At 32.6% G+C, this 19,222-nt stretch overlaps 1 protein-coding gene across 1 annotated transcript in view; it reads left to right on the plus strand.

The window, feature by feature from the left end:
• Positions 1-2,321: 2,321 nt before the first annotated feature.
• LOC126744777 (uncharacterized) overlaps positions 2,322-19,222 on the plus strand; it is a 33,653-nt gene continuing 16,752 nt past the window's right edge. Inside the window, exons 1-4 of the mRNA XM_050452325.1 lie at positions 2,322-2,367; positions 7,044-7,225; positions 7,279-7,665; positions 7,716-7,864. Of these exons, the coding sequence (XP_050308282.1) occupies positions 2,322-2,367; positions 7,044-7,225; positions 7,279-7,665; positions 7,716-7,864 (764 nt within the window). The remainder of the gene's footprint in view (positions 2,368-7,043; positions 7,226-7,278; positions 7,666-7,715; positions 7,865-19,222) is intronic.

A 19,222-nucleotide genomic window follows, 5' to 3' on the forward strand; every position in this document is an offset into this window, starting at 1 on the left:
TAAGTGCATTGACTGGATCTCGACTGCCGAAACTATTAGTTCTAAAACAAAGAAGAAAATCTTAGCGGTTACTATTTTATTAAAAATACATTTGTAAAAGAATGTAATTAAAAATGCATAAGTTTTGTCGATATTTTGAGATCCTTGTAAAATTATTTATGTTAGAGCGCCAATTAATTTTACCTATTTCATTTTTTTGAATTGAGTGTTCTTGGAATCAACAAAGTTGGCATGTTTACTCACTGCGTAGTTCGTATTAAAAAAGCCGCGTCGTTTGAAGCTTGCCGATCCGTATCTCATCTTCATCCGTGTGCCACCCCGCCCGCAGACCGCCAAAATAAAAGATGTATTATTAAAAAATAGTCAGTCTGTCTGTTGACTCGCCAATAGTAAGAACATGTAATTGCACTCGGGCTCTAATAAAAATTGCATGTGGGTAATTCTAAATGTTTTTTGTTAAATTTCTAGTTTCATAAGTTTCTGTTCGCAGTTATGATTGTTTAATACGAGTTTTAAGGGTTAATAAACTGTGTTAAACAATTCACCGGGAGTGTTTTATTTCACGGTGTTTGGTAACGGTTAAAAAATATACAGTCCACTACTAGGTCTACAAGGAGGCCAAAGTACACTTGGGTATTAAGGAGTCCTATTTGGAGGATTCAAATTTATTCAATTTATAACATGTAAATTATATGTAACTTTTAATTAATTTTACGAAAAAAAAAACTCTACGAATTGAATCAATACCTTCATACCGAAACATTATAATTCGTCACCCTCTTATCCGCTAGATAGAAAAAAACTTTAAAAGCAAAAGTTTCAGAGCTAGCAGTAAAGTTTTTATTTAAATTATTTTTGACTATACAAATTTTTTTAATGAAATACCCTACATATTATTTTATTTTTGAAAATTATGGACACTAAGTAAGTATTTTTTGATAAAAGTACCATAGGCCTTATCTTCAATTGTTTTTGAGTTATTGACGGATTCGAGTTTTCCACATATCCCCTTACCCACATGCCTGCCATAGTTGTGACTGCCATAAATTCATAGGCCTCAATTCTGCCAACTTTAAACTTTAAACCAGCAAATGCCATAAGAAAGCGCGTGGTGTCATTGATGACGTGCCACCAAAGTTTTATTGATTTCTTCATACCTATTAAATATACGACAGTCCTTAGACCATTTTCTGAATGTTACTTACCTCCAATTATTGAATAATATGTATATCTGTCTTTTTCTTGGATTGACTTGAGCATTTGCCAAAATTTTAACACGAGAAAAATTTTCTTCATTATCGCCCAATATTTTAAGTTCATGAAAACTGTGAGCAGCTGCTGGTGTCATACCCATATTAAAATATTCTATATAGGATTGCCTTGTACCTTCCGAAATTCTTAGAAAACCATATGCTTCGGCAACATCAATCACGTGGCTATGTTCAAAATGTATCTAAAAACAAAATATTGCCTTATTAATATTACCACAAAAATGAAACACGCTAAACCGTGAAATCGAATTACGTTATTTATAAAAGGAATAAAAAAAATGAAAAATGAAATCTAAAATAAAACTTATTTTAATTGATTATTAAATGCCCTGTGCGTTTGTGCTAAATTAATGTTTATGCAAACCATACTTTGTGATCTAACCCGTAACTTTTATCATTTCAATATTAGTAATGATATAAATAATTAAGATTTATTGATACTTACCTTTATGAGAACATTAAGATTTTCTTTTAGAAAAGGGTCATTTTTTATTGTGTTCTTGTTGACTTTCTTTATTAGCACCTTAACAAATGCCTTACAGTTTAGATTCCTTTGTCGGTTTTTTACACTTTTATCACCTTTATTTTTGCAGTTGTGTTGGCACTTATATGTTTTTCTAAAGAGGTGTCTTTTATTATCGGGAAATGATCTAAATACAATCCAGTTTGTCTTAGTGGCCATAGAAAAGTTTGATATCCATTTCTTGACTTGGTTTGAGTAGTCTTCTGAATCGAATTTTGTGTGGATATCGACTGTAAAACATTCACTTGATTTAAAATCCTTTGTTTCTATTTTGCAACTTGTATCAAATGCAAAAAACGTATTAATTTCACTCATTTTGAACCCACCGACTCGCTATGTGGTCCGCAAAAAAATCTATACTGATCAATATTTAGCATCGCGCTCTAATTCCGCTTATGATCGGTAGGCCGCGCGCCTCTATTGGACACTTGGCACTCCTGTACACAACATCTCTGGCTATCTTTAAATTATGATTGCTTGGATCCAAAAGTCGAGATCCAACACTATTTTCACAGTAAACGACAAAGATGTGTTCCTTGCTTTTAGCATCCAATTTCCTTCGTATCACGTCTGGTATGTGAACATAAGCCCGATACATAAATATCCTCAGATGGCTTATAGCAACCTTTTTGACAGTTCATTTTTCTTCTGGCGTAAATGCAGGTATTTTCTTTGTTGGGGAACGATTTAGGTTCCTGGCAAACGACATATGCTGCGTTCTAGATTTTGGTTACTGGATATCGATCGGATGCTAGTTTCACACATATGAAAGAATATCTAGAAAAAAATATCGGATACTTGCATTGTAAACAACATATCGCCTTCCCGGTGGAACATCGACCTAAGTGCAAATTTTCAGTTAAATTAGTTACACGTGCAAGAAGTATCAAAAAACACTAAACTTTTCGGTGGAACAATGTCATAAATGTAGTACAAATAGGTGCCGCGAGAAACCGCTTGCGTCGTTGTTCTAATGGCGCTTTTTTCTGATTGGTCTAGGAAGAAGAACGCCACAAGTGTTCAGTTGCGTTTCGGCATTCAAAGAGCATCGTTATGTCGGGTTCAAAAACGACGTAAGTGCGAAATAAGTAGTTGTGTCTAATTTATTTTGGTTATCTTTAGTGACGAAAACGACGTATTTGAACGGTAAGTCTTTGTTAATTTCAAGTTGCATTTATTTTTAACAAAATCTAGTGAAACATTGTCACAAATGTCTGTTGTGTCATTGTTCCTCTGAAATTTTGATCTTTAGCATGATTTAATTGTATTTTACGCCATTGTTGTTCCGAAATTTTTGTCGTTAGTAGTGACCTAACTGTTTTTTATGACAATGTTGGTTCTAGAAGTTGTAGATAAATTTTCTATTAAGACTACTTTAAAAAACTCAAGAGAATTCTATTTTAATTTACTTTTGGGATTTTAGGAAGCTTATACAAAACCGCAATATTATGAATCGAGCAAGACTAATGGTACATTTGGCCACAAACCATTCGATCTCAGGTGTGTTTCTTTTTTAAATTCATGAGCTAACAAAAATTAAATTACATTAATCAAATATTAAAAATGTAATATTTCGAAAGTATTCTTAAAATATTAATATTTTATTTCAAAAATCTCATATAGATCTTGCAATTTTTTCGTGATATTAAAATATCTTTTAGATCAAGCTTCGGGAGATTTCGAAAAACAGCCAAAAAATATGCCTGAGGAAGAACTTAATTTAAATCGTCCTCCTCACCTTTTAGAAAAATCCCAAAAAAATTTGATTGACCCGCAAACGTCTATTGACTATTTTCAATTCGAATGAACAACAAATTCAAATCAAAATGATGAATTTTCTACTGACAGTATTATAGATAGACTACCGCCAAGTGCTTGTCAGCCTACTTTCACTAATTTAGATATTCAACAACCTGATACCCTGCAAATAACCGAAAACCACTTTGGTGAATTTTCTTCTTATGAATCTGATAACATGCCAGCAACTACCAGTTCACAGCAAACTCCTATTACTCTATCACGCACTGTACAGTTGAAGTCAGATACAAAATCAACTTTAGATAAGAAAATTTCATATAATATAATTAATCAAGAATGTCCCACAAAAATGATACTACGAAAAAAAATTACACTTCCATCTTATGAGATAAATGACTCAGAAGATGAAGAAAATCTTTGGGGTGAAGGGGATAGCGATAACTACATTCCACCTAGTAGTAATGAGTCCTTATCGAGTGAAGACTTAGAAAATAAAGAAAACTGTCAGGTAGAGTCACCTCCAGTATCTCCCAAAAAAGGGAAAAAAAGACAAAGACATCCCGAAAACTGGAAAAAAAAACGAGGCCAAGTTATTAAAAAATAGTGGTAAAAGCTATGTGTCAAGAACTGGAAAAGTTGTAAAAGAGAAAGTAATTGCACCACCATGTCCGGATAAATGTACGTTGAAATGTTCCTTAAAATTTACGGAGGAACATAGAATTCAGTTTTTTAAGGACTATTGGAATTTGTCCACTCTGCAACGACAAAGAGATTTTCTAGCCTCTTGTGTAGCTCCATTGGAATTAAAGTATCGCCGTGTAGTATCGGAAAGACCTAGAAAACCGAATTGTGGGTTTTATTTATGGGATAATGGAAAAAAACATCGCGTGTGTAAAAAATTTTTAATGAATACGTTTGGAATAACTGAGCGCGCATTGCACGTGCTACAAATTCTGGTATCATCCCTGAAGATAAACGTGGCCGCCATGGTAATCACAGAAAAATAGATGAAGAAATCATTGAGTCTGTTAAAAAACATATTGACTCAATTCCGCGAGTAGAAAGTCACTACCAGAGGCAAAATACAACAAGAGAATTTATTCCGGGAGAGTTAACTATTTCTGAAATGCACAGAAATTACACCAAAGAGCGCAGTGAAGCTGGAAGACCAGCAGCAAACTACGATTTATATTCGCGAATATTTAACACAAATTTTAATATTGGATTTTTTTTTCCAAAAAAAGATATGTGCGACTTATGTGAGGGATACCAGAATGCCTCTGGAGAAGATAAGAAGCGGCTAGAAAATGCTTACATCAATCATCAAGCGGAAAAAAAATTAAGTAGAGTTGAAAAGGATGCGGATAAGAAAAAGTCCAAGGAAGAAGGTTCAAACACAATTTTTGCAGTCTATGACTTACAGGCAGTATTGCCTGTTCCAATGGGATAATCATCTGCATTTTTCTATAAATCCAGGCTTAATTGCTATAATTTTACGGTAATAATAATAAAATTGTTGATATGATTTTGTTTAATAATAGAATGGTTTTTATAGGTAACGGACGTAAGTAATGACAATACGATATGCTTTTTTTGGCAAGAAGGTCTTGGACAACGAGGTGCTGTTGAAATTGGCTCATGCGTTCTTATGTTTATTGAAGAAATTGTAAATAAGAGACCTGGTGCCGATATAGTGTTCTACTCAGATAACTGCTGTGGTCAGCAGAGAACCGGTATTTTTTTATAATAACTAATAAATACTTTAATATCGTATTTTATTTCAGCTATGTTTTTGCAATGTATCTGTATGCCGTTCAAACACTTCCCATCAGTTCCATCACTCACAAATACCTTATAAGGGGCCACACTCAGAACGAGGGAGACACTATTCATAGCATAATCGAGAAATCAGTAAATAGAGCTAAGAAAGCCGGACCTATTTATGTTCCTCACCAACTTGTTCCACTAATCCGGGCTTCAAAAAAGAAAGGCAATTCTCTAAATGTGAAAGAATTAGGTTTTAAAGATTTTGTTGATATCAAGAAATTGAATTCTGACATAGGTTTTAATTACCAGAAAAACGATAACGGGGAACAAATTAAAATTTCAGAGATAAAAATAATACGCTTTGTAAAAGATAGTGATGTATATTTCTACAAAACCAGTTTCTACAAAAGCAGAAATATCGGATCAAGGCGCTCTCTAGAGGCAAACAATATTAAAAATATCATTAGAAAACCAGCTTACGTCGTAAAAATGCCAATAGCTGACAATAAAAGAATAGATTTGCAAAGTCTTTTGACGGCGAATATTATTCCCAATTATTATGAATCGTTTTTTAATACGTTATTTTAATATTTTTAGTAAGTAATTTTTTTTAGTTTAAGTTTTAGAACTATAAATTCTTTGTTCCCTTGTTTTAAAGTTTTTTTGCCTTTCTTAGTAGGTACTCAAATACTTTTATATTTAATTTGTTGTTTAATAAACCACTCTACTTTCTTTTTTGTTTTTTCTTTAGTAGTAAAACATATTTCTGTACCTATTTTTTGAAATTGTGATCATAAAATTGCATATAAATAGATTCTAGAGAAACAATGACGATATTGGAAGGAGACTTTAAAAAGAGGGGGGTAGAAATGAGGATTTTCCAAAAAAAGTGAAAAGGATTATGCAGAATTATTTATTAAGATTATTCTTAACCTCGAAATTATTTGCAACAAAATTCTGCTAAATTATTTAACAAAAAATTAACATAGATATGTAAAAAAATATTAAAACATCATTTTCTCAAAACTTTATAATTTGCACTTAGGTCGATGTTCCACTGGGAAAGCGATATTCTACGGCAAGCTGCTTTTTTTCATTAACTTTTTTGTTGGGATTTTTTTATTATTCTGAAAAATTTGTTGATTACTCTCAAAGTGTATATTATTAGTAAGCAAATAAACGAAACTTTTTTAGAGAACATTTTTTACCTGTCATTACAGAATAGGACACATAAAAAAAATTCAGTGGATTAAGAAAAATATATATTGTTTTTTATTAATAAACTCTCCCAAATATTCCTGGTGTTTTATATCATTTACTAACACAGTTTTCGGTACAAACACGTTTCCCCGTGTCCAAAGTTGGATCTTAGACCCTAATGCGCTATCATCATTGAACGCACGTGCATGCTATGGGTTAATAAGTAAAAATCTTTTGTTTTACCGAGATCTATCCTCCCTTACATTTTGCCACAATAATTTCCGATCACACTGTATATTATGCTAATCAGTGACATAAAAACTGTGGTCAGAAAAATACTAATAATTAAAATTCTTTAAGTAAAATTGAACCGTTTGACTGAATATACCAATATAAATATCATATGCTGGTGGGCAGTAGAGATTCTAGTTAAGATAAATTTATAATATTAATGAACTGATTCCCTTTTCTATATTATTTAATTTAATTAAAAAATTATATGTAAATATTTATTATTATTTTAGCAAACATACTAACAATTTCAAGAAATATGTCTATGTGGTCTGTAGGAATAAAATCATTAATTGGAATTTGCACAGGTTTATTTTGTGCAGGAGAAACATTATTTTTCTTTTATAGAATTTTAGTGAATTTCGACGTTGATTTCATGATGCAGTTTGCTCCGTTCAGCTTTAATAACTGTTATGTAAGAATATTATTGGTAATTAGTAATCAAATTGCGATCTTGATTTTTTTCAGGCAGCCATAATCATCGTTCAAACAATCTGCAAATATTCAAGTTTCAAGAACCTTACAAATTATATTGATAAACATTTTTGGTCTTTGGATAATGCGGAGACAGAAGCCCAAAATGAAATTTCGATTGATATGAAAATTTTTAAATATTTAATGGTAACATCTGTAGGCGTCGTTATCATTACTGCTACAGTTTATATGCCAGGGAATGGCATTTATGATGATCAAACAATGTTCGTACTAATTGAATGGTTACATCATGGTTATTTTCCAGAATATGTAAAATATATAGTAATGATTGTTAATTTTTTAAAACTTTTCCCTCAAGCGTACTTCATGTTGACGTATCTTTTCCAATTATGTTTTTTTATTAATTCTTATAGATATCAAGTCAGTTTACTTATTTTTATATATACTTTCTTCTAGTATTTAGTTTTCAGACAATATTAATTAAATGGAAACTTATTAATATTACAAAAGATTTAAGTAAGTTAAACACCAAGAGTGAAATGTATTATAATGAAGCATACCAAACTGCCATAAAGCGTAGATTGATAAACTGTATTAAGCAACATATTATTTTATCGCAGTAAGTAATTTTTTATGAAAGAAATTATATGTAATTAAAAAACTGATTAATATGTAATAATGTTTATTAAATAACTATTTATTATCGTCATGCACTGGATTTTACGTAGTTTGTCACTTTAGTCATGACAATGATCTTAAGTTAGAACATAGAGTCTTTAGAAAAATCAATTTGGCATTTGACAACTTAAAAAATCGATGAGACTTTGGCTTTTGTATCAGTCATTAGTAATCTATGAGAAAAGTTTAAATACAAAAATTTATATCTCGACTATAATAATAATAATAATCGTATTTTATTTAACAAACAAATAATTTACATTTGTGATTATCATACATACATTTCTATAGGGATATAAGACAGGCGAAGTCTAGCCATGTGGCTATTCTTACTTAACCTACCTAATCCCTCTGAAGTGAAAATAAAACAATATCATGCGACTTATTAGCGAATAGCTCTTTAAATGTACGCACACATTGTAGAAAAAAAAGTTACTTAAAGAATTATTATACACAACGACAAACTGTGCGATACAAAAGACCGTAATATAGCTTTAAGCACAAGCACAAAACAAGTGCTTAAAAACTAACAAACTCATATCCACCGAAATTGCAAAGAATGGTTTTACAGTTTAGATAATTTAAGCTTAGTAAAATTTACAAATAGGCAAAAAATATTATTGCCGATACCTTAAGTCGAGCTTATAAAAACAAATTTTTTAATAACAATCAAGAACTGAAAGAAAAACTAAAATATGTATCGTAATATTTTTTAAAAAATGTAACAGATGTAAAAACAGAGGGTTGGCCTAATAAGATAAGGGAAGTACAAGAAAACCTAATTTTTTTTTTATTTGATCAAAGCTTTTATGATCTAATATACGAGGGGAAGAAACTAATAGTACCTTTGGGTTGAAGACTAGATCTTTTAAATAAATAACATTTAAGTTCACACACGTGGATCAAGAAATGTATTCAAAGGGTAAATGTGTCTTTTTATGGACATTTTATGAATAGGCATGGTGTTGTATGAAATTTATCAGTCAGAACCATTGAGTTCCCATGATATTCCGAAAATAACTGAGCAAAAAGTGGCATGTGACATTTTTTATTTGGATGGTCAGGCATATTGGCTTGCTGTAGATATGATTCGGTGAAAAATGAGAATCAATCTCTTATTGCAATCATTAAAGAATTTTTAATTTTATTTCATGGTATAGGTTGTTTGGAAAATAAATTTAATTTAAAAGAAAATTATGAAGCAATTATAGCACTTTTTCGAAAAGTTCCTTTCACATTAGAAAATAATTTAGAACTTATGGAGAACTTATGTTCAGAGTGGTTACACATGGGATTGTCACAGTTAAAGCGAAAGATGGTTCAGTGCATATTTGCTTGGATCCGAAAGCGTTAAATGCTCAACTAAAACAATTTTTTTTCATATATTGGTTAAGAAATTAACTTCTAAGCCGAGCAATTTTCGATGTTTTTCAATATTGGATGCTAGTCAAGGATTTGCCATGAGATCATTGGACGAAGAATCTTCGCAGATCTGTACGTTTAGTATGGCAAGTTTAGGCAAATATCGGTATCTAAGAATGCTATTTGGTCTCTTTAGTCCTACATGCCATTAGGTCTATCTAGTCACTTTAAATCTTGTCTCTGCCTCTATTTTAAGAGTCATTTCAGTGGATGCTTCGAAAGGTGGTGTGGACGCCACCCTGTTGCAAAATTAAGTGACTTATGCATCTAGAGTTTTGACGAAGATACAAAAAAATACTTACAAATTTATAAAGAATGTTTGACTGTGAAAGGTTAGGAGATAGACTCCCGGACTATCAAGCTGTCCAATAGTAACAGGCACAGTTGTTGGCACTCCGGTAGTTATTGGCACCCATTTCACAAATAGTGTTTTATTAAGATTATAAATAAAAATCTTTAAATCCTTCGAATCTTAATATAATCTGGCAACATTGTTTATTTCCCAGTGGTAATTTCCACACGTCAGGTTTGACAGTTCAAATACATCTTTGAAAGTCAACAGCCTATGTATTGTGGTGTTTAAGATATTGAGCTAAATATTGTTAAAGTCTTAGTGATTGGCACCTTTGTGATAAGATATTTAAGGAGGTGTAATACAACTAAAAAGGTAAATGTGAGTTATATGAATTAAACAGACATTATTGTGCTAAAAAATGCATGATGCACTAATTTTTCCCGCGTTTTTCGTTTATTTACTAGGATGCCAATTACTGTATAGAAGATTTGATTAAATGATAGTGATTGGCACTAGGTGCCAATAACTAAATTTTTAAGATTTGTACTTTATTATATATTTTGTGTTTAATGATCATTTTTTTTAAATTATTTAAATTTAAATCATAATAAAGTAAAAAAAACCAAATACAGTTGTTGCCACTATGCCAATTATTGTATTTTTGGGTGCCAATAACTATCGAGATTGGCAAATATAACTAAATTAGATTGAGATTTAATGGAATAGGTACCTAGGTAGGTAGTACTTTTCTATAACTTACTATTTAACCGGAACTAACAAGTAAGGTTTTATTTTTTTTTTAATATTTTCTAAAAATGGGCAAAAGAATACTGGCCCTTATTTATTAATGGGAACTAATAAAATTAAAGTAATTTTCAGAGACAAACCAAATGTCACAATTTGTTAATTTTAAAACAAAAAAAGTTATAGAAGTGAATTGTCTACTTGCGGCACTCACTATATATAATACTATTCTGATACTCATTTACTTACTCAGGTATTTTTTTTTATAGAAAATGCCTAAAGTAAGAGAGGACCTAAACTATAGCAAAAGTTATAATGAAAAAAACCTGCAAAAAGCTCTAGAAGAAATTAAAAATGGGTTACCAAAAAAAACAGCTGCTAAAAAATTTGGTATACCACGTGCCACCCTACAGTTCCGGTTAAGTAAAAAGTTTCGTAAAACTGGTCATGGCCCTTCTGCAGTATTGACAAAGGAAGAAGAGAATGTCCTAGTTAAATGGGTAACAGAAAGTGTTCGAAAAGGTTTTCCTCAGCGAAAGGAGGACCTTCAGGCCAGTGTCAAAGCATTTTTGGAAAAAAATCCTAGGCCAAACCCTTTTAAGGATAATTATCCAGGTGACGGTTGGTACAAAAGTTTTTTAAAGCGTCATCCAGTTTTAACTGAAAGACAACCTGAACCAGTTACTACCGCCAGTGCTACAGTTAGCGAACAGGATATAAAGGGCTGGTTTGCTAAGATTGAAGAATATTTTAAAGAAATAAATGTGATGGACATATTGAATGATCCCCAAAGGGTTTTTAACTCTGACGAGACAAATTTTCAATTGTGTCCGAAAACAAAAAACGTTTTAGCTCCAATTGGTACACAAAATGTTTATGAAGTAGATCGAGGTCAAGCAAAGTCAACGGTAACAGTTTTGTTCACTTTTTCGGCTGCAGGTGAAACCACTCCTCCCATGATGGTATTTCCTTACAAAAGATTGCCAGCTGACATTACTACTAATATTCCAAGTGAATGGGGAATAGGCTGCTCTCCCAATGGTTGGATGAAAGCTGAGCTCTTTTATGAGTATATTGCCAATGTTTTCTACAGTAACCTTGTAAAAAAAAAACTCAAAATTCCCTATCATTTTATTTGTAGATGGACATACTACTCATCTAACATACAAAGTTAGTGACCTTTGCACAAGGTTACAAATTATTTTAGTAGCTTTGTATCCAAACTCAACCAGGATTCTCCAACCTGCAGATGTTTCTGCATTTAAACCATTGAAAGATCTATGGAGAAAAGGAGTTTTAGCTTGGAGAAGGGAAAATCCTTCAATATCTCTAACTAAAAATAAAATCGCTCCTATTTTAAATGAAGCAATTTTGAAGGTAAAGCCAGAAGTAGTGATTCAAGGGTTTCGAGCTTGCGGCATTTATCTCTGGGATCCTTCAGCCATAGATTATTCTAAATGCTTGGGAAAGTCAAAAAGTCATAAACAAGAATCGCCCAAAATGTATGTAAAAAATAACCTTTCCTTTTTAAAATTCAAAGAAATTATTGGGGATCAAAAAATAGATTTTTTGCAAAATTTAAATAATCCTCCAGAAGATGAAAATTTATGTGCCCTCTACAATATATACAAAGTGTTTATGCCAGATCATATTACTGCAGTATCACTGGAATCAAGAGAAGTTCCCGAAGAAATACAACTGGAAGAATCTAATAAAATTCAGGATTACAGAGAATTAGAGAAGACAGATGAAAATAAAGACAGCATAGAAGTTAGAATGACAAGTCCTATAGAAATAAATGAAAATCATGTGAGTAATTTAAATGAACATGATGATAACGTCGAGGTGTTTAGTTTGGAGGATATTCCAATTATATTTTCTGCGTCTCCATCTAACGTTTTAATGGAAAAATCGATTTTTTCTCAAGAAGTAAACACAACTGATAATGAGTTGGAAGTAAATGTAGATATCAATCAAGCATGTATAAAACAAAGTGAAGTTGGAAAACAAGTTACCACACCAATTGAAAAAGAAACTCCAGAAATAAAGAAATATCTTATGTGGCCGGAAAGACCTGAAAGAAAGGGAAAGAGAAACTCTGAAAAACTACCTTTTGTGCTGACTGGACTTTGCTGACTGACTTTTGTGAGGAATGGAAAAAGATTCAACTTAAAAAATTAAATAAAAAAAAATCGGAAGAAGAAGCTAAAGAAAACAGAAAAAAAATAAGACTTGAAAAGGCTACACAGAAGGAAAATTTAAAAAAAACAAATCCTAAAAATAAAACAGGAAACCTTTCAAAAAAACCCAAGTCAAATATCATAAATAATGCAGCAGAAACGTGTGACAATTTTAAACCTCAGGTTGTGAAACCTGTATTAAATAAAATAAATGTTATCTCGAGTATTTTATTAAATACCCTACATAACAAACCAGGACATGTGAGGAACTTATTTCAAAGTGAAAAAGACGATGCAAGTGTTTTTGTTGAAAATGAAAAAAATTATTTTCCTGAGAATAAAAAAGTGTCTGTCGGTCTTTGTTATATCTGCACTTTTAATATAACGGAAGCAAAGGCTGGTATAAAATGTGCTATTTGTGTTAGACAATTTCACCCTCATTGTATACGAAAACATAACAATATGCCCCCGATAGTAAACAAATATATATGTAATGGCTGTATTAAAGAGTGTAATAATAAAAACCAGAAGCTGTAATAAGACTGTTGTAATATACCAAAATTATATGTCTAAGTGGAATTTATTATATAATTAGCTGTAACACAATAATATTAAATTTGTGATTTTATAAATTTGCACTTTTCGGTTTCAATATTAAAATTTAAATAAAAATTAAGTAAATCCATGTAGGTATACCTAGTTTTCATTGAAATCTCAAACCGTACACCAGGTGCCAATCACTATGTCCTGAGGTGCCAATGGTATTTTTTATAGTGCCAATTACACAATGTTTGCACATATTTATTTATGATAGATATTTAAAAAACCCAATATAAAACTATTTATTATTTTATACGGAAAATAAAGTATCTCTTAAAGTGCCAATAACTGTACTGTTTACCCTACGTAGAGATTACTAGGTTGTCAGCCTAGATATCCGTGTATAGGTCAGCCCTGTTTCAATAATAATTGATTAGGCTGCCGAATAGTATACAGAGACATAGCGCTGCAAATGCATGGCCTCTATCTATTTCACCAGATAGGATTCTCAGCCATGACATTTTCTTTTTTTTTGAGAATTCCGTTACCCATAGGCTGCTGTTTTAATTTTTTTTTTCACTTTTGCATCTTTTTACTATGGGAAAGCGTGGATTGGGTAAACTCTGCGTCCCTCTACTTAATTGTAATAATGTTATCTTTTGTTGTATTTTTTTAATTCTAGGCGTTTTAAATTTTTAATCAAAAAAATATTTATAAAATTATATATGGTTTCAATGGATATGAGAAATTTTAATTAAACAGATCATTTAAATATTGCATTTGGGCATGCGCATTTCTGCATTTTCCTATCTATTTAACATGCTTAGTGTTTTGATATTAATCAGATATAGTTTAGCAAATTATACAATTTTAGTTTTCAAACTTTTTTTACACTATATGTGGACATGTGCGTTTTTCCATAAACCTGTCTTATAAACGAAGTAACTTTAAAGATAAAATAAAAAATTCCTGAAGACAAATTATTTTGCTGATTTTGGTGCTGTCTAAGTTTGTTTCCATTGGTTTTATAGCTTTAGTATAAGAAGGTAAATTGCAGAGAACTTAATTATGGCTAACTAATCTTACTTATTTAAAAAAATCTAATTTAAAATCGGTAAGGGGAGGCAATACACATTTTCGTTTTTAGGCTTTCTTATAGACCGTTAATGACTGATAAAAAAAATTTCGCCTGCATGGATATTTTAAACCTGCAAACCGTATTGGATACTAGATTGACTTGATTTAAATATTGTATTATATCAGCAATTTTATTGACAACAACAATTTCGATTCTTACAGTATCACTTATTATCAATCATTATTTAATAGAAGTAATCGCTACTAGTAGCACAGATATAACGAGAAAACCAGATGCGTAATTTTATAGCGGGATATAGAACCCGCCGTAGCGTATTTTGAATATATACCCTACTACAACATTTTTATAGGGTATGGTTTAATATGAGAAATTGTGTGTTGCAGTACTAGAATGTATACCCAAACAGGGAATTATAGTTATAGTTACTACAGAAAATTATTTTGGGGCAAACAGAGAATGGAAAAGTGGGAAATTTAGTTTTTATAGACTTTAGACTCTAGACTCTAGACTTCTAGCTTAAATAAAACAAAAAATAATATAAAAAGCTTTTATGAAAGAAGGCATTTAAAAAAACAACAAAAAATCCTAAATTTAATTAATTTAGCGAGCGTTTTGGACATTTATTTTAATGTTCTTTCCTCGTCATGCTTTCTTTTTCGACTCGTGCTGGTTCGTTCTGCATTGGAAGGCCGTCCAGCTTGAATTCTGGACTTAGTCTTTCTTATTCCTCTATCTTTTCGTCGACTCAGTGCTGTGCTTTGAACTTTAGTTTTCCTTGGTATACGTTTTGGTATCATCTGTTGGAAAATAAATGGTTGTCCTTGCTCTGAAGTATTTATTTTTTTTTTACATAGGACTTGTAAATTTTGTTAGGGCTTTTAGATTGTGGATAGTTGGGTTTGCTTTAAACAACTGTCCGAAACGGTCTATTTCTGTTTTAAACTCTGCAAGTATATTCCTATATTGCTGTGGAAATTCTACAGCAACTTGTGCCATGCAATATGCAGAATTGCCCTCATACTGCATTGCCTCTTGGGTACGAGATAAAGGGCACTGAGTAAAGTCTAAATGATCATTTGGTGTTTCATTTAGGATCATATTGTAGAAATTGTTATTTATGTCATCTCCCGTCGCAATATATCGTATCGTAATATATCAATAATATATATATAATAATATATGTATAATATATCAATCGCATACCTCCACTTACATCCCGAGAAGTTCCAAAATAAGTATTATATCAAAGAAAATAACAAAAGTTCAGAAATGTAAATATAAACAACGACATTAATAGTTTTGATGTTTGCAAAACCGCTTTTTTAATCAGGCATAAGAAAGCAATTAACAATGCTTTTATTAATGCACAAGAATATAAAAATTGTAATTTAGCTTGACAAGGAGATTATACAAACATTAAAAATTAGGATAATTAAAATTTTCTGATACCTGATATATGTAATAACAGCGCAATTATTCAGATGTTGGCATTCTTTGAGGTATTCCCTACAACAAAGTTAAGTTGTAGGCTTATACGTCATGGAATTTGTACATTGAATTTGTAATTTTAATATTTTATTTAACGATTTAACAATCATGTATAACTGTTAATTTATTATTAAATTTTGCAAATAGTTTTTTTTGGATTTCTGCAACTCACACCTATTTATATAGTAGGAAATAAATGGGTTATTCATAAATTATAGTACGTACATAAATAGAAAAAGTTATGAACAAAGGACTTTTTAATATGGAGAAACAAAAAGTTTCAATTTAACACTTTTTGAATATGCGTGCTGTAGTTTCCGAAAGAACCACATATTTCTCACTAATTTTAAGCACACTGTATAGACCATAATTCGAATATGGCGCAATAATTAAATTTCAAATTTCCCGCCAAACCCATTTTCGCTTCCGGTTAGTACTACTCCTCGACATTCAGAGGGCGCGACAATCAGTCCAGGGTTCATTGTTCTACTGGCGCTTTTTGAGCTTCGCTATAGAGATGGGATTTTTAGTTCATTTACGTTCATTAACTAGTTCACTTGGTCTCGTTTATAATCCAGAATAGTTCATTGAACTAGTTCACTAGTTCATAGTAGTTCACGTTAAAAAAAGAAAAATAAAACGGTTTTTATTTATCCAAAAAGTGATAACAACTGAATGAAATTTTTATTTAAACAACTTAAAAGGCTTGTCGAACTTGCATTGTCTTATTTATTTAATGTAACACGACGTTTCGACGATTCATAAGGAGCAAATGCCTCTGCGGCCCATCACGAGCTCTAGAAATTCGCCGACATCAGAGCTCTCGAAATTCCTTTTGGAGATCATTAGACCGATCCAGGGAAATACAGCGTCTTTTGTGTGAAACTCTGCCCACTTTGTAGACCTTCTTGGAGGGATCGAAGTCGAGACCAATGACAGATGGGTGAGTTTTGATGTCGAAAGTGTCTACACCAATGTACCCATAGGAGAGTCTCTTAACATCATCCGAGACAAACTAAGCAAGGATGCAGCTTTCTCAACTCGGACCACACTGCCTCTGGACGGGGTGATGGAACTTTTGGAGATCTGTCTTCGTAATTCTTACTTTCAGGTCAAGGATAGATTCTGCGCCCAAGACGAAGGACTTCCGATGGGTTCATCTCTTTCCCCAGTAATAGCAAACATCTTCATGGAATGGTTCGAGGAACATGCAATAGATGCCTACCATTGCAAACCCAAGCTCTGGCTTCGATATGTGGACGACACCTTCATCATCTGGGACAAAGAGGAAAAAGCACTTCAGGAGTTTCTGCTTCACCTTAACAGTTTCAGACCAACAATCAAGTTCACGATGGAGACAGAGAAGGACTCAGCTCTACCTTTCCTAGATGTCTTCGTTAAAAAGTCGGCGGAAATCTACGAACTTCAGTTTATAGAAAACCAACACACACGGGCCAGTATCTGCACTATGAGTCCAACCATCCTGCAACCACCAAAGTAGGCATCATAAGATCCCTCTACAATAGAGCTCGAACCATCTGTAGAAACGACGAGGATCTCAAGACTGAAGTGGATACCATCTACAAAGACCTACAACAGAATGGATATCCAAAGAAGCTAATAAGTAGGACCATCGAAAGGACGCGTTCAAATCAAATCAGAGACGAGGCCACCACGACAACCAGACTTCTACCCATACCTTACATTAGGGGTACATCGGAACAAATCCGACGCATTGCCAGCAAGTACAATATTAGAACTGCCTTTAGATCTAGCACCACTATCAGAAGCGTGGTATCAAAGACCAAACCAGATGGCATGTTGGAGACCAAAAATTGCGTCTACCAGATCCCATGTGAGTGCGGTAACTCATACATAGGTGAAACGAAGCGCCCCCTAGAAATCAGAGCGAAGGAACATCGCAGCTGGACCCAAAGAGGAGAGGTTTCCAAATCCGGAATAGCAGAGCACGCGTGGCATAATGGACACAATATCCATTGGTCAGAAGCCAAGATTCTGCACAAGGAACAGCACTGGCGGAAGAGGAAGTTCGTAGAGGCAGCTTTCATTTCACAGAATCAGAGGATCTTCAGCCAGCCAAGCGTCGATATACCCAACATCTGGAAGCCTCTACTCTCAGGACAGTGTAGGATCTAGAGAGAGGCGTGTCCTCCCCCCCCCCAACTCTTTTCACGGATGACTTTCCCTTCCACATCGCTGCACACATCTAGTTTATGTATAAGCCTATAGAATAGTAGTTTGCTGTCAGTTTACACTTGATAACGGTTGGAGATACTTACCAACCGAAACGTCGTGTTACATTAAATAAATAAGACAATGCAAGTTCGACAAGATGTTTTCACTGTACCATTGTCTAAACTACCATTGTAAAAAATAAAGTTTTTTCAAAACTTAATTATGAGTCACAGTTATTTGAACAACTAAGTTGATATTCAAACACATGAATAAATAACCTAAGTAATAACTAATATTAAAACTACTAAAGATTGCTGTTAAGAAATAAAATTTGGGAAACTTTTTTAGATTTCAGCTGTGCACGTTTTTTTTAAGACTTGTCCTGCTTTTGAAAAAATACGTTCGCACGGAACTGACGTTGCAGGAATACATAGTCGACTTTTCATAAATCGATAAATCGTGGGATATACACGACGACGTTCATACCACCACTTTAATAGGTCTTCCTTTCGGTTCGAAGGAAGAAGGGGTTCGCCTAAATATCTGTCGAACTCGATAATAACGGCCGAAGTTGGATTTTTTTCCGGTGCCAATTTTTCAACAGTTTCATCAAACATGGAACACATGGATGATTTTTTTTCCGATGGAGTTGTTGAAGGTGCTTCCTGATTTTCTATGGGTTGAAGTACATGTTTAGAGGAATAAATATGAGGCAATTTTTTTCGAAGATTCGCATTTTTTATAGTAACCGCCCTTTCTACCATATCTAGAGTGGAATTCCACCGGGTTACGACGTCTTGCTTTAGTTTAAGTTCAGAAAGCCCCATTTGCTTCTAAATATCTTTTAGCTTTGCTAACGCCGAAGAACTTTGTTTGAAAAACGTTACTATCGCCTTAATTTTATTTAAAAGGTCTGAAATTTCCTTCAAACCATTTTGGACTAGAAGGTTAATTGAATGAGCAAAATAACCTTTGGACTTCCACCCACCATTTCTTACAGCCGCCAGAATATTTGCTGCATTGTCACTAACAACGCAGAAAATTTTATTATCTATTTGAAATTATTCAAATTTTGATCTTAATAATTCTTTTAGGGTTTCGGCGGTATGTCTTTCATGATACTGGAAACAATCAACTAAATGTGATTTAAGACTTAATAAGCCATTTTCTTCTAATAAATAATATGCTGTCAGTGCAGTAAAATTATCATTATTTATTGAAGTCCAGGAGTCTGTAATTACACTTACATATTCAACGGAAATAAGTTGTGCTTCAATTTTTTCTTTTATTATTTCATAACTTTTTGACATAAGACTCTCGCTTATTGTTTTTCGG

Source organism: Anthonomus grandis, chromosome 14, assembly GCF_022605725.1.
Source record: "Anthonomus grandis grandis chromosome 14, icAntGran1.3, whole genome shotgun sequence".
In the NCBI taxonomy this organism is placed as follows: Eukaryota; Metazoa; Arthropoda; class Insecta; order Coleoptera; family Curculionidae; genus Anthonomus; species Anthonomus grandis.